We start from the raw sequence: 16,855 nt of genomic DNA, 5'->3' as shown, positions 1-16,855 counted from the left end.
AGCTTCCTCTGCCCACGTTCACCAACTATACACTGTGACCACAACACAACTTAATTACGTTAAGTGAACCAGTCAGCAAGGCAGAGGACACTGGATGAAGTTAAGAAATATTCTATTTTTATTTTGCACATCTTGCATAACAGATTTCTATCATTTTGTTCTCAGCTCTTCGTTTAATGAATCCAAATCTTTCATAGTACAATATGTCTTTGACATCTGCTCACAGTACAGCATTTTTACCGTTTTATCTTACATCTCATTCACAAGCCGTTTGGTTTTAGCATGGTATTTCTTTGGACTAATATTTGAGACATGATGTAACAAAAGGAAAAAATTCTTCAGGCAATTTGAGTGATTGCAGTTTTGTTGCTTTTTTGTGTTGTTTTCCCTTCGTGTGAGCATGCAGCACCAGCGGGTTGTGGCTGTTATTGATGCAATATTGTGCCTTCTTAACTGTACAATGTATTATAAATTTGGTGGCAGATGAACTGTACTGGAGATATGGTGGAAGAAGAAAGTATAAGAATAGGGCAGCGTCAGGTGTGTTCAGTTCCTCCTGTGCTGCCTGCCTAATCTGTCTTTTTGCTGTTGGCAGAAAGCTCAGGTGCTTTGCTGTCATCAGGCCCATTTTGTGGTCAGATGGCTGTTTGCTGCCAGGACCTCCGATTTGTCCAGGACTAAGCTCACCTGAGTATTCTTAGGCAGCTGTGTGGATTGCACTGACAGGGGGTCACTCATCTGGTCCTGAGTGTCATTTCTAGTTATTTATGAGGCCAAAATGATCTCTTGAGTTTTTGTTTTGTTTTGTCTCTCTTGCATAACCCACTTTATTTTTATACATAAATAATGAAATAACCTAAATGTTTGAGAATGAGACATCGTTGCTGGAAGACACAGGGTTCTGGTGCAACAGCTGTATCTAAAACAAGGCTTTTGTGAATAGAGTAATGGGACCATCAAGAGCACATTTCTAATGAAGGCAGACGTTCATCATATATAGATATTAACAGAGACACTGTGGGACTTCACTGTTTAGCACTGAAGCACTGAACCAGTGTTGCTGTACTATCAGTACACAAATACTTTTCTCACACTGTCCACAACCATTAAGTCATTATTCACCGAGATATTTTATTTTTAAAAAGAAAGAAAAAAGTTGCATGTGTCTACATTGAAGCACACGTCATGACACACGTGATGTCCTCCCAAGCAAAAGAAATCTCTACTTCACTCATGCCACACCTGAAACACTGAAATAATCTCCTGTTGTAGCTAATATAACTCAGATTTTTTTTTTTCTACTCACATTACCTGACTTGTTCTGTGAAGCTGAAGGCTGATTTGAATAATGGAGAGTTGTGGGAAAAGAAAAAGAAAGAAAAAATGGATAGTGACAATGAAAGATCGCCCGGGAGAGAGGGGAGAATAGGACAAAAGGAAGAACTGGAGGACAGTGAGAGAAGAGGAGCGTCAAGGTCAGACCAGATTTTGTGTCTTCTGTGGGACTGAGCTGTTTAATTAATGTTACCGTACACTCCACCTCCATTCTGAAGAGCAGCTGTTGTTTCTCTTTTTGTTTCTTTCTCTTTTCAATCCCTGTATCTTTGTCTTCTTTTATTTTTTTTTAATTAGAAAGCACGGCTATTTCCTTTTGGCCCGAACTCCTCTTCTCACGCTCACACTCTCTCCTTTTCTCTCCATTCTGGTTTCAGACTTGTGAGTCTCCTGCGTCCATCTCAGGGACGTAGGGAAGAGGGTGTGAGAATGAGAGTCTGGCAGGAGATATTTTCCTGTACAAGCTAGAGTGCCATGGGTGAAACAGTGCTCGGCATGCACGATATAGTACTTTCTGGTGGTTTTAAAATTACTTGATAAAACACTGGTGCTGATAAAAAAAAAAGTTAGCGAAGAGTGGGTTGATTGTAAAACAGCTATGCCTTGAGCAATGGTTTTGCTCCGTCTGCTGTTAGAGCTGTGGGTTCCAGCCATTTTGGTTAGAGAATCAAATTATGTAATGTCATCAGGTCACCTGTCATAAGTCACGTAAAGGGCTGGGCACTGAACTTTGATACTTTTATGGCACTGATACAATATCATCTCGTATCGCCTTGTGGCGATAGGTGTCAAATTTTTATACATACACGAACACATTTTCGCTTTAAAACATATAACTTTTGCTACGTCTACACAGGAGTAAATCTTATCAGCATCCATTGGCCAATTCAGCGTTTATCAAACCTAGACTCTACATGGGTGCCCTGCCCACAAAGATAAAATCCCTTTTTTTCAACTTGGGTAAATCTTACATTAGAACCAGGGGTGTAGTGCTATTTGTTGAAGCACACTTGTACCTGCACACTGTTTTGTATTTGCTTTTTATGAGGTTGTGTAATCACTGAGGTGGCAGGTTTGCTACACACTAGTCAATAATGTACATCGTCATCGCTTTAATCTAATAGTATAGTCAACAATACAATCAAGTTTGGGGTTTTTTTACGTTTTTTCAGGATTACTCATCTAAAGTGTGATTGTCTGATTTCTATGACAAATGTTTCACAATAAAAGCTTCGTAATGGTTTCTGTCTACTGAAAGGCTGCAGGGCTTTTAATATGAAATAGATACAGGAATTGTTGAAGTTGTATTGATGCGTAATGCAGTAACTTTAACAGGGCAAACAGGAGCAGATCAAAAATAGGCTTTGAGTTGTTGTGATATTGACATCTTAAATGTCGATATGACAATTTTGACCATTCAGTTTTTTTATTGGCTGTTTTGAATGACATACACTTTAGAGATGATTGGATCTTCCTAAAAAATGCAAATCAATTTCAACCTTTTGATGTCCTGTCCCCTGGGCTGGGACCACAGAAACAACAGAGGACACATCAAGATTTTTAAATGATTCTCATAGTTGGATGATGTGGATAGAATTAGCGACACCATAAATGTGAGCTCTTTCAGTTATAGGTGCTGAATTAAGCAGTCAGAGAGAGTTATTGAGAGAATAGTTTGGGTTAAAACTAAATTGAGTTGAAACACTGAAGACAGCATTTACTTTAAAATCTTCCAGTAAAAAAATGACAATTAAAGGTGACAGAGAGAGGAGAGGGGAGAGCAGCATTCAAAAAATGTATGCCAATAAAAATCTAGTTGCTCCCATCGGCTAATGAGTACAAGCATCTCCATAGGATTTACTTTCTGCTTGGTCAAACTTTAGTCAAAGCTTTTTCAAGTTTCTGAACTCGGTCAGCATTTTTATTCTTGTCAGATATTAATTTTAACAAAAAATGATTTTGAAATTCCTCTGCAGCAAAAAAGAAATGTGGCTTTTTCTGTCCTATTGCTAAAAGAAATTCTCTTCTCTTCTCTTCTCTTCTCTTCTCTTCTCTTCTCTTCTCTTCTCTTCTCTTCTCTTTGTTTCTTTTCTTCGTGTGTGCCTTAATAATCTGTCAGCTTGCGTTTGTGGAAGCATTACATCTAAGCTTTACATCTTTTCATGCTTGCTTTCCTCCATGTGTTAAGGTTTCTTTTGTGTGTGTGTGTGTGTGTGTGCGTGCGTGCAATGTTGGAAGCTGGGAGCGATAAATTGCACAGGAGGGATCAAACAAGCATTGTTTAATTAAATCCTGTGATAATGTCAAAGTTTATGTTTTCTGGGAGACATGAAGTTGTGCTTTCTGTATCCCCTTCAGCTATCACTCACTATTAATCACAACAGCATGTTTTTGTTGTGTGTAAGTGCGTGCGGTAGCAGATGCAATTTTTCTTCCAGCTCCTCGGGTACAGGGCCCTTCTACCATATTGGAATTTTTTTTTTTTAAATGTTTTCAGAAACAGAGTGTAAACATGTCACATTAGATGGTAATGTTTGCATTGCAATTCCTCTTTTTTGGCACCCAAAGCTGTTTTGTAGCCCTGGTCCATTTCAGTTCAGTTCATTTCCTGCCTTCCAGCTTAATTTAATAAGCTTGGAAGATGAACAACAATATTATAGAAGAATCTGGCAAAGGTTGGACAATTGCCAGCTTTCTGCCTGAAAATATGTCTGTTTCTTGACCTGAATTTCTGAATCTAAGCTTTAACATAACTTTTACAGTTCTGAAATGGGAAAACACACTCCCGGCAGTAGGTATGTAATAGCTTTTCTTCTATTTGTTATCTAATGCTTTTCTAAAACTGCAGTATGAAACCCAACCTGAGTTTGAGTAAAACTAATGTCCACACATCTTAATGATGTTGGCATCACTACATGTGTTAGGTAGGCAGACAAAACTGGACCCAAATGCAAGACAGATGATAATCAAAGTGTTTTATTGCAGTGAAGAGTTTGTAGGGATGGCTTGATCCGGTGGAAATTCTTTGTTCAGTTGAGGTGGTGAGAGCCCAGTGGTGTCGGGGAGGGTAGCAGGAAGCTCAGCTTGGCTAGTCTGCTCAACTCCAGCAGGCACCACAGCAGGCTCACCGGAGACCGATGGCAGGCAGGCAGGCAGGCAGGTCAACTAAACACAGAACACAGAGGAGTCAGGAACAGAGTTTTCAGGAGTTTAGAATTACTTTTCCATACTAATCGGCCAATCAGCATTACCACTGCAGGAAACTTGACAATCTGGTGCTGAGCAGTTCCAGGTCTGGGGTATTTAAGCAGCAGGAGGAGGTAGATGGGCTGATTGAGTCCAGGTGTATGGCAGGTGATCAACAGCAGGTGGATTGCATGAGTAATCTGCAGAGGGAGGAGCTCAGCGCCGAGCAGTCAGACAACATGAACAGACACAATAGTCCAATTTGCTTAGGAAGGTTCCTAAATGAGTGATGTGAAGTAAATAAGTGGCAGCCATATAAAGAGCTGTTTGAATTCTTCAAATGCTTATGAAAGGAGCTTCAATGCTTCCTATCTTATCTCCTTCAGCATTGGATACACCGGACCATCCTATGTGAAAGGATAGGAGACCACAATTCCTTGCGGCCGCAACATTTATTGCAACACGTCACTTGTCTGTCCAGGGATGATGATATGTGCAGTTGTACATTTGACACTTGAAATGTGATGCTCATATAATTAGAATTTATGTCGATAAACATGTATGTCCAGTTTAGATTCTGTCACATTGCTTTCTTACAGCTTTGTTGCTCTCCAATTTCAAATTTTTACAAACAGAAATGTCCATAAAAACACAGCTTTACTAAGTTTAGTTTGCTGCTTGCAGCTGTTTGTAGGGCTCTTTCCTCTGAGTTTATTAAACAAGCCGACCTATAACTTCATAGCTTCAGCAGCAGGATCCATACGAGCGTCTCCACAAACAGCTGTGCGCATTTACGCACGAGTAACAACATCAGTAACTTCATTAATGAATTCACCCGACAGAGATCAGATGGATCTAACGGGAGGCTTAATGACGATATGAATACATTTTTTTCATGTCAGACAGGTGAGCTGTCTTACAGACTCACAGTTTATCAGCTGCACGTAAATTATTGATCCACAGCATTCGTCCTCACAGTGAGTATTAATGACAGCTGTTGGGATATTTTTATTTTACTCTTTGTAAAAGTCTGATCTGTTTGCTAAAGTCCGACATGTTTTCCTGTCATGTCAAGTGATTTATTATGTAGAGATTCCGGTTTCAGTCTCACAGCAGGATGTCTGCGTATTATTTTGCGTAGCCTATAGATGCGCTCCCATAACTAATGTGACCTCTGTGATCAATAACGTTTCACATGAACAAATAACTCATTGTTTAGGGAATCATAAAAGAACTGTTCGAATAAAATGATTATCAGCTGCACACACAGCAAATCTGAGCTGATTAAGTGTATTCATTTATTTGGAGCCTGTAATTGTGTTTTGTGACTTTTTGAGTGAAGATGTCCACGTTTATACAGCCTGCGTGAAACAACACGGTGATACACATGGGACAAAGTGTCTAAGATGCTTTTTGTAGTTCTTCTTCATCTTCACCGGCCAGGTCACGTCATGTTGAACACGGCGGTTCTCTTTTCCTTATGAAGTCCTTATGAATTCTCCTTCTCATCTTTCCTTGACCTCATGACGTTTTCCCATGAGGTCAAAAAATTGAGCTTAGGGCAGGACTTGGGAGGTAATTTTTGGACTATTTGAACACACCCACAGATTGACAGGATATGCAAGGATAAAAGGGGAGTGGAAAGAAAAGGGATCATGGAATCCAGAGCTGGCAGATCCTGACATGTTGCAATAACTGATCTGTATAATTGCAAACTTGCAGGACTGCAAGAACTACAAGGCTCATCAAAACAGTTTGGCCTCGTCTGGCTTTTTTTTTTTTTTACATATTTATGAATAAGTATAATTTTAATATACTTATATTGATTTGAATTTTTTATATATACATATATATATATATATATATATATATATATAAAACTGTTAAAACCAGGTTCACAAGTATGATTGTTTTTCAAACTGCTTGCTTGCAAAAAAACAGCTGTGATTGCACCCAAACTGTTTGTATGTCATTTTTTATTTTAAAAAAAAATCTTCCCCTGCTTCTTCTGCTTTGTTCAGGGTATCACCACAGCCTCCCCTCCTCTCCCTACACTTCTGGACCTGATGGCCAGAGGTTACCTCCTTCTGGCACCCTCTCCTCTGAGTACCTGAACCAGGGTAGCTCTTCGAAGGTCCTCCTTCTCATTTGCAACACAGCAGGATCAGGCCAGCAGGCTGTCAGGTGAGCTGCCAACTGAGGAATTTTTAATAAAGTTGTTTTTGTTGTCGATTTAGATTTTATTGATGGTTTACATCTCTTTGACTCAGTATAATATACTTAGTGTGTTCAACTGTTAGGGCTTCATCGAGTGAATTGCAGATTGAGTTTCTCGCAGATTTATTTTATGAGATTGCTTTTGAGGATGTGCCATCTTACATTTGTCAGACTGTTTTCGAGCTTGCTTGCAGTCACATCTTTCCTGTTGCTCTACTGTGTCTGCATTCCTAAACAGAATAATTAATTTATTTCCCAATTTGTCATTCAGACCTGTCTCAGCATCAACATCTAACTTCTGTTTGACTTTGACCTGTATATATATTGCTGGTTATACATAGCCTGTTCAGTTTAAGCTTCCATCCAGCTGGAAGCAGAAGTTTAGAAACCTGACACAGTTGAACAATGTGGTCAAATTGAAACACTTAACCTGTAAAAATGAGGTTTTATTAGTTGCCATGTGTTATTCTGAAAAGGGTTGAAAGCAGTGTGAAATATTGTGTAGACTGATTGAGGCAAAATTAAATAAACATGTAAACTCATAGCAGGAATATTTAAGTAAAGTTTTGACAATTTTAGAATGTTGAATATGTCTAGTGAATGTTTGATATCTGTTTTTAAAGTCCATTTAGCCAGCAACCTATTTTGTTTTTACAGTTTGAATTCCCCAAAACATCGATTTACCACAGTCCTGGAAACCTGTCAGTCAATTCTTGCAGTTCTTCAAAGACACATTCATGATGCCAACATAATGTTCCTCATTTGGTTATGGCTGTGGTATTTTAAGGATTGCAGTTGATTGCTCTAATTTTAAGTCACTGTAATGTTCCTGAACCTGGTGTGTGCTTTGTATTACAGAGCGTTACTTTAATGAAGGTACTCATTTGACATGTCCATGAGAGTATCTGGTTAGGATTGTAGTAGCATTCAAGCAGTATATGTCCGGGACCGAGAGGAATTCCCATCAACATTATTGGTGCTCAATCAAATGTAACTAATTATTGAAAGAGGGAAAGACAGATTTATTTCAGTGGTTCAGTTTCAATCATCATGTGCCCTTTTGGAGATGATCTTACAGCTCCTGAGTGTGTGAGCCTGATGTTCATCCTCACACACTTTACACACATCTGTGTGTGGATGACTGTTTAGATGTTCCTAATGAATGATAATGTCACGATCTGACATTTGAAGACTCATCTGTCCACATGCCACAAGAATCAACTGCATTTAAATATCTGAGATCCTTCTGTGCATTGTCATCTGTCCCGAAAATGATCAGAAAAAAGCAATAATGCGGCTTTGACTCTTTTTAATTACTTCCAAATTAAAATGTTGTAGTTCAATTTCCATGAAAACAAGGAGGACGCCTGTATGCCATTGTTGAACATGTCATTAAAAACTCTGCTTACTGTAAATATGCTGCTGTGTCCTGACATCATGTGAGGTCAGGAGACAAATAAAGCTGACAAACCAGATTGTATGTCATCAGTGCTTCAATGCCTAATAACCACACGTGATGTCACTTGAAGATGTCAGTGGTGGACACAAGGCACAGTGGTGCTGAATGCATGGTAAAAATGGGAGCTGGGCTGAGTCGACTGATCCCTGTACAGCGAGGGATAAGACGGGTTGTCCTATCTCAGGGCAACTATACAGCCTTGTTTTTGAGTCTCTGTTGTGCAGGCTGAGAAGACGGCTCAGTGGTCTGTCACTGCCTGGGTCCTCCAGTCTTTGCCGTCCCCTCGCTGTGTCTGCATATGCTGATGATGTAAACGTCTTTATCATGGGCCAGGGAGATGTTCTTTGTCTGCAGGATACCTTGTCTTTTTATGAGAGGGCTTCATCTGCATGGATAAACTGGGCAAAATCTGAAGCCTTATTAGTGGGGCAGTGGAGACATCAGATGGTGCCTCGCCTGCCTGGAGGTCTTCAGTGGGGAAAAGGGGGATTAAAAGTGTTGGGTGTGTTTTTAGGCTCTGACGACTTTCAGAAAAAGAACTGCGAGGGAGTTAATGAGAAGGTGTGTGCTCGGTTGTCTAAATGGAAATGGTTGCTGCTCCAGTTGTCATATAGGGGAAAAGTTCTGTTTGCTAATAACTTTGTTACCTTGACTCACCGCTCTGATGCCACCAGGAGGCCTCATAGCAGAGATGCAGAGGTCTGTCGTGGACTCTTTCTGGTCTGGCCAGCACTGGGTTTGTGCAGCAGCTCTATATCTGCCTGTGGCAGAGGGGGGGCAGGGTCTGATCCACATCCAGTCCAAGATCGCCTCTTTCAGACTCCGGACTGCACAAAAGCCCCTCTATGGCTGTGGTCCTAGCTGGATGGACACTGTACGACTACTGCTGAGGCAAGCTGGGTGATTGGGGTACGACAAGCAGCTCTTTATCCTACAAGCTGAGGAAGTGGACTTTGCTGGGCTGAAATTGTTCTACAGCTCTCTTCTGCAGGCATGGCAGGTTTTTAAGACCTCACGTGAAGCTGATGAGACTACGGACGTGTGGCTGCTGGAGGAACCTTTGTTTTTTCAGCAGCTTCATAAGGACTCAAACGCTGCAGTCTGCCAGCCTGCGAGCGAGTCTCAGAGAGGCCAGCTGCACCAAACTGGGACATTTTGGACACCTTCAGACAGAACGCCAAAATCACTTCTGTCAGGCTGACAAACAGAATTGTGGAGGAGCTCTGTGCTGTCCTGCCACAACACATGAGAGCATTTGCAGAAAGCTGTACTCTGTCTGACCAGTGGGATGCACAAAAAAGAAAGTTGTCCACACACTGGTGAACTTTTTATCCGGTTCTGCCAAGCTGCCTATCTGGCTGGTACTGGTAGTGAGGATCTGGTGAAAGTTCTGGGGGGACTGTTTAAGGCCCGACTCAGGGTGGAACACTCCTACTATCACACGGTGGACAATATACAGGCCTTCAGGGACAGATGGACTATTGGGGGCATTTTATGCCCAGTGGGCACTGGTGGAGAGCTGGTGGTGAATTTATAAGCAGAGAAATATATTGATCATTGTGATTGATTGTTCATTTGATCTTTGGTCCTTTATTTTGGTTATTTTGTTTTGTTTGTTTTTCACTTGAAGATTTTCCTTCTTTTCCCATTTTTTGCTTTTCAAGTGATGTTTTAGAATGATTTCTGTTTTCCCTGCAATAGTGAAATAAAGGGACTGTAAAAACCTCTCCTCTCCTCTCAGGTTCGGGCCTCCATTCCTCATGCTTGAGGACAGGAGTATCTCCTGGGACCAGCTGCAACAGAGCATCCTCAGCAAGCTCTATTATCTGATGCTGAATGGATCTCAGGCTCAGGTAATGCCAGCACCCTCACTAACCAATAACATGTCACCCACTCTATTCTGTGTCCTCAACTCTTCAGCTCAGTGGTTTGTGGACTCAGTGACTCTAACAGTGGACTCCACTGAAGCAGATTAAAATAGCATTTAAATCACATTTGGAGCTGTTGTGAGAACAGACACACAATGAAGTAGGCCATCGTTAAGCTTGTTTTTCGTGATTATGATGATCAATTTTTAATCATTACTCTGCTGAGACTACAAAATTGATTTCCTGTTTAGCATGCTGAGTGAATAATTGTTGTTTTTGAAGTTTGTATTTGTGTGGGAAGTAATTATTTGTATGTCGTAGCAAAGTGTCAATGGCTCCTGACAATTAAGTGTCTAACTGTTCCTCTTTTATTTATTGCAAACTAACCACACTTGCTGCTTCGGGAAACTAAAACGTACCACTTCCTGACGTGTGTCCAACACAATAAAACCAGAATTGTAGTTTTCCTCAAAAGCTTTCAAAACATACAAAGTAGTCATTTATTTGCAATAGACATAGCCGGTGGCATATGTTTTCAGGTTGTTCTGAGGAACACGATATCTCAAGAACACCTTGAGGAAATTTCTTTAAAACTGCAAAAAGATCAAATTGGTAACGATGATAAACTGATTACATTTTGGTGGTCAAAGGTCAAGGTTAATGTTACCCCAATTCAACCCATTGTTATGAAAATTACATCTCCGGAACGGCTGGAGGGAATTTCTTTAAATGTGGCACAATCGTTCATCTTGCCTCAAAGATGAACTGATAAGATTTTGGTGGTCACAGATCAAAGGTCAAAGTCACCGCTATGGTCACCTCACATTGACCCATGCTTGTGAATACAATATCTCAGGAACGCCTTGAGGGATGTTCTTCAAATTTAGGACAAAGGTTCAGTTGGCCTCCACAATATATGGATTAGATTTTGGTGGTCAAATGTCAGAGGACCTTCCATCTTTCCCATTGTTGTGAATTCATTAGGTCAGGAATGCTTTAAAGCAACCTTCTTCAAAGTTTGGCACAAACATTCACTTGGACTTAAAGATGAAATGACTAGATTTTGGTGGTCAGAGGTCAAGGTCAATATGACCTCATGTCTGGCCAATCCATCGGTCTCATTCTTGTCAATGGTATCTCTTCTTTGAGGGGATTTTTTCTTTTTTAATTTGGCAGTGACATTTACATGCACTCAGTGAGGAACTGATTAGAACTTGGTGGTCATAGGTAACTGTGACCTCACAACACACAAGAAAATGTATATTAAGATTAAATGAATATTATTATTCTCTGTGAATATTCAGCCTAAGTGAGGAACACAACCCCATGGTACTCATCTAGAAATTGTGGTGATTGCATTGCTTTTCTCAGGATTTAAGTCGGGTGTTAACCATCAACATTTTAGAATTTATAGGTTCTTTGTACCAACATGTCTATAAGTTTGGACAGATAAGCATTATCATTAAAATCATAAAAATCATTTAAAAAAAAAAATAATTTCAATTGTCCATACAATAGTGGAGTGAGGACCTTAATCATAGGGTGCACGCACACGCCAGCAGTGGAAGCCTGTTATGAGCGATTAATAACGGTTTTATGTGCTAGGCGTAAATTCAATTATGTTACCGCCCACGCAAACCACAATAACACAAATCATCACTTTTAACGATGTAGAAGAGAGACTATATGTTAAAATAAAGAGTGAAACTAATTTATTTACAGTGTATTTTCTCAAATGTATTTCTCAGCTGACATATTACTACTACTTTCCTAAGTTAGTGTTTCACATGATACATAAATCTTGACAGCTTGCATGTTCACCTCCACTTTGTCTTCCACTCAGTATGTGCTGCAAGCTTTGACAGCAATCCCTGACAAGCTCCGCTTTGGCTTCATTTGTTTTTCCATACACAACTCAAGTGGTCTGTGCATCGTAAACCCTAATCCACAGCACGACACCCTTGAATACACAGACATGTACACCCCTTTACACACCCTGTCTCCTATGCTCGTCTTCGAGTTGCCATGGGCAACGGCATGGTGACAGGCAATATTCAAGGTGGCCCTATCCAGAGAGAGCAGCTCTCTGCTTTATAAGAAAAGAGGAGAAGAAAGAGTAATATCAAACCATTATTTACTGATTGCTATCTTTCATAATTAATTCCTCTAAACCTGTCTGGTAAGATACAAAGACTTTGCCCTCATCCCCCTTTTATTCATAATGAAAACAATAACCAGTATCCAGTGGTAGATTGTTCCAATATTTTGAGCCGAAAAGACCACCTGTGTGGGAAGGGTGCAAGACTTAATTTTTTTGTCGATGCTTTGTTCATTTCGCTAATTTAAGACATTGAAAGACATTGAAAGCATATCAGCTTCAATCTGCTGTAAAAGATAAGACTTGTTAGCTTATTGTCATCTCCTAGTAAAATAGGCACTGACAATAAAGATGTCTGTTTACAATTCTCATTCCTTTGACTGGCAGCAAGTCTGAATACTTTGACTCATTCGTTTGGGCTTAGCTTGATCTTTATACAATGGTTGGTGCCACCTGGTGGTTTGTTTGGCAAGATGCAACTAAGGCTTCAGAAAAAGAAAAAGTAACCTGAGATGCTCTTTGAGCTCTTCTTTCACAGCCCTGATGACAATAATTGAACTGCCTTTTAGCCTTCCAAACATCTAAGGATTGTTTCAACTGTCCTTACCTAATTTGGCTTAAATATTTGTCCATAATATTTCAGGGCAGTGTTACCTGATAGTTTTATTGCTCATGGGAGTTGGTAAAAAAAAATGTTACCACCAGCATCCTCACTGTTTTTGAAATTTCTTCTCTTAAGTTCATTCAAAAACTGGACCAAACTCTTGTTTGATTACTCATTAGCATGAAGGGTCTTAACTGCTCTTCTTCATTATAGTTTACCAGACAAATAAGGCCATCTCTCAGCCTCGCTCAAGCCTATGATAACAAAAAGAGAGAGTGCGTTTTTCATTTCATGTTTTAGACTAATAACCAACTAACTCATTTATCTTTATGCTCTGCTGCTGCTTTTATTCTCCAACAGCACCGTGCTCAGAAAGAACACATTAGCAACCCGATTCTTCTTTCTATTCTCAAATCACTCAGCCCTCAATGTTAAACTTCAGTGGTATATATCCAGCAGGATTCAGCTCCCAATTAGAGAACTGCTCGGTTTACACAGCACTTAATTTCAAGAGTTCAAATCTTGAAAATGTTCTGTTAATGTAAATCACTTATTCACATTCATACTATCCTTGTCCTACATTACCTCTAATGGCTTCCAAGCCTATATTAGACTGCAAGTAACCATGGTGATGATGCTGCGTCACGCTAAGGTGAACTTTACATTGCATTTAACACAGCCAATGCATGTATATAGGTATACTCTCTCTGGTCATGGTAAATCTTGCTTAAGTTAAACTGGCTGATGATTAAACTACGTGTGCTCACTACAGTACATTAGTTAAAAGACTTTTGACAACTTTTCAAATTTTTCCACTGACTTTCTTTTTTAATGTTGTAAGGACTTGATGGTGAGGACACTTAAAATTGAAAATTTAAGTATTGGAGTATTGTTGTAGACTCGCCCGTGGGCATGGCCAAATGGCTCACTAACACCCCCTAAACTGCAGCCAAGGCGGCTAGATTTACCTAGATTGAATTCATTAAAAAAAACCTCAATGAAATTCAAATAAAATAATTGAATTGAATTAAATTAAAGAATTAAATTGAATGGACGTGTATCACACCTAGATGTACATAAAAGTCTCCTGAATTAACATAAATAAAATAAGGTAAATTAATTTTTAAAAAATGTAATTGAATTAACATAAATAAAATACATTGAATTAATAAAAAAAAAAACTCAATGAAATTTAAATAAAATAATTAAATTGAATTACATTAAATTAAATAATTAAATTCAAACTCCAAGTTGCTGTAACATTTATGTGCATATTCTGATCTTCCTCAAACATTACATCTTTGATAACAGTCTGAAGACACCTCTATGGTAATATTCGCTCGTAGTCATAGCGCCCCCTGTTGGCAACAGGAAACGAGAAAAAAAATTTAAATTTCAAGCGGCGATATGCGCTCCCTCCTGTGCTGCACGTCGGGGAGCCGGAGGCCCTGACCCGCTGGCTCCGCGACGTGCAGCGTGCGAGGGCCCGCATATTACTGCTTGCAGTTTTAATTATATTTGCATCTTTTCACTCAAAATTATATGAGCACTAAATTGGAAAATCACTCTTAAATTAGATTTTTACAGTAAGTGGAATTAGTTTGGAATTACACTGATGGTAGTGGTTTAAGATGGGGCAGCTGTCTCCATAAGGAGCATTAATGTGTTTTCCTCTTTCTGCAGAACGGTGGGGTGTTGTTCAAGATCAGAGTGGTGGGAGGATCAGCAGCCTACAGCTTTCTGTCCCCAAAGGACAGCAGACCACTGTACCACCCTGCGGTTGACAGGTAGGACAGACAGACAGACACACACACACACAAACACAAAGGCATGTACACTTACACCATTAAAAACAACATACTGTTCTGTATACCTACACACACCCGCATACTCATACATAATCAACATGCAAATACCATCAAATTGTCTTTTAAATCTAGGGAAAGCTGCAATACAAATAACAGTAATACATTTTCACAACCATGGTAGATTGGTGTTCTTGTACTTTAGACGAAAAGCTGCCATCCTTTTAGAAGCCAACAGACCTCGGTAGTCTTACAGGGAATCGGTTATAATGATATCAGTTTGACAGTGAAGATAAGAGCTTTATTTCCTGTGTGATTAAGAGCATCAAAGTGTCGCCATAGACAGAAGATATCTCTATAAATCACTGCAGACCTGCAGTGAAGGAGCAAGGTAATGAGATCATCTTCCACGGTAGACTATATTTAAATGGTGTGTGTGCGCGCGTGTCTGCTGCAGCTTCCATCACGATTAAAATGTACAAAATGTAATTTGCCAACTTTATGCAGACACAAAAAAATTCAACATAAAAGAGAGCACCACAACTTGGAAACAGTAATACAATAATTATGTGTTCAGAAAACTCATTGACAAAGCAGCAGATCATTTATGACTACAACTTGAGTTTATAAAACTCCCATGATGCATTTCAAGGTATCTGGTTGAACAGTGTCCAAATCAGAATTCACAAAATGTCACTTTGCAAATTCCCCATATACTCACCCTGTGTTATTAAGACAAGAACTCAGAGCAGAACCTCTAGGTCACTGAAGCCTGGCTATTTACTGTAGGAATTTACAGTAGTAATACAGTTTATACTATTCAGTTTAAACAAATGGTTAAACCTAAAACTACTTTTCTTTTGAGAATATGGCATTAGTTAAATGTTATTCGTTTTCCCACATGTTTACTCACTTCTCACGCTTCAGTTTATCTGTGTCAGTCATAGTCAACTTTACAGCTCGTATAAACATGATATTCCATATGCTTATATCATGTTGTTGTTGCTGTAGTTTATGAAGTCTAATAGAGATTTTGGATTTTCCATCACTGTTTTTTGCATTCTGCACGTTAAGGGTCAGTCCTCACAGATCACAAAAACATATTGCTCTGTAATGCACAGTCATTACTGACCATGCTGGTAGCTATAATTCTATTTTTCACGGTGTTTAGATCTCCACCACCATCTCTGACAGCCGCCTAATACACAGGAGATGCATGCCATTTGGCTTTTGGCTTTCAAAGCCCACAAAACAGCAATTCTGGATAATCAACTGAACTCAGTGTGACACATTTTCATTTCGAAGAAATTTGTATTGAAGTAAAGATGCCCCACTTCATAGCACACAAAAAAACAATCCCAATAAATGAGAAATGACTATCAGTCACAGTTCTCGGCATTTGTGGTCAAATATTCAGAAACCGTGAGATTTCCCACATCAACAATCTCCATCACCACAATTTAAAAATTATATTTGATATTATTTCATTGTATTTTAACTGTGCCTTTAAAATTTTGTATAATTTACTAACTTAACTTGTTCTGTAATATATTAAGAGTTTGATTTTTAGAATCACTGCTGTTCTTATATTGTATGACCACTATTTCCTAAATAATCAATGCTTGTTTGCATGTTATTGTTGTGTGGAGTGTGCCACTTGAATAATCATAGACTTCTACAGAAACGGTTCCATGTTTGGCCTCTCAAAGCCCCTGCTGCTGCTCTGGGACTTGAATTTCATGCTGCTCACACAGAGAGCCATCCTTTAATTTAAGTGATCAAATGACAGGAGAAATTTATTTTGAGATCGAATTTAATTGGCAGACACAGTAGTGAGAAGAGCTTTGATGTTCAATTTATATATATATTATTTTAATTTATGTTGTGTTTCTTAACCAGTTATTTTTAAATATTGATGTTGAGTTCTTTAACCTCCCTCAATTTTGTTGACATGTTATGTAAGCCTGGCATCTAGTGGTGTTGTTTGGTACATATGATAATGTATTAAACATGTTGACAGTGAACAATACTGAGACAACAACAGGAGTTATACTTTGAAGAAAGAATGAAACTGAGAATGAGTCAATATTTTTCTAAGTCAAAGTCTAGAATACAGATTCTTCTTAAAGTAAAAAAAAATAATAATAATTTTAACACGACTACATAACCTGCAGTTGCCTTCCTGCTCATCCGCCCTCAGCATTCAGCAACACTTAAATGAAGCTTCCTCTGTCAGAGCTGTTTGACTTTTGAATACTGATGCTGTTTTAATCTCTCCTCCTG

General features: G+C 39.2%; 1 protein-coding gene across 1 annotated transcript in view; it reads left to right on the top strand.

Moving 5' to 3' along the window:
- The window catches only part of usp43a (ubiquitin specific peptidase 43a), a 100,539-nt gene that overhangs the window by 62,022 nt on the left and 21,662 nt on the right, over window positions 1-16,855 (top strand). Inside the window, exons 7-9 of the mRNA XM_069167419.1 lie at window positions 6,543-6,705; window positions 9,939-10,050; window positions 14,451-14,554. Coding sequence (XP_069023520.1) covers window positions 6,543-6,705; window positions 9,939-10,050; window positions 14,451-14,554 — 379 coding nt within the window. The remainder of the gene's footprint in view (window positions 1-6,542; window positions 6,706-9,938; window positions 10,051-14,450; window positions 14,555-16,855) is intronic.

The sequence above is a fragment of the Embiotoca jacksoni genome, unplaced genomic scaffold (genome assembly GCF_022577435.1).
Source record: "Embiotoca jacksoni isolate LCO1_2020_lvr unplaced genomic scaffold, fEmbJac1.0.p SCAF_4, whole genome shotgun sequence".
Classification (NCBI taxonomy): domain Eukaryota; kingdom Metazoa; phylum Chordata; class Actinopteri; family Embiotocidae; genus Embiotoca; species Embiotoca jacksoni.
This window is presented reverse-complemented; position numbering and strand designations above follow the sequence as displayed.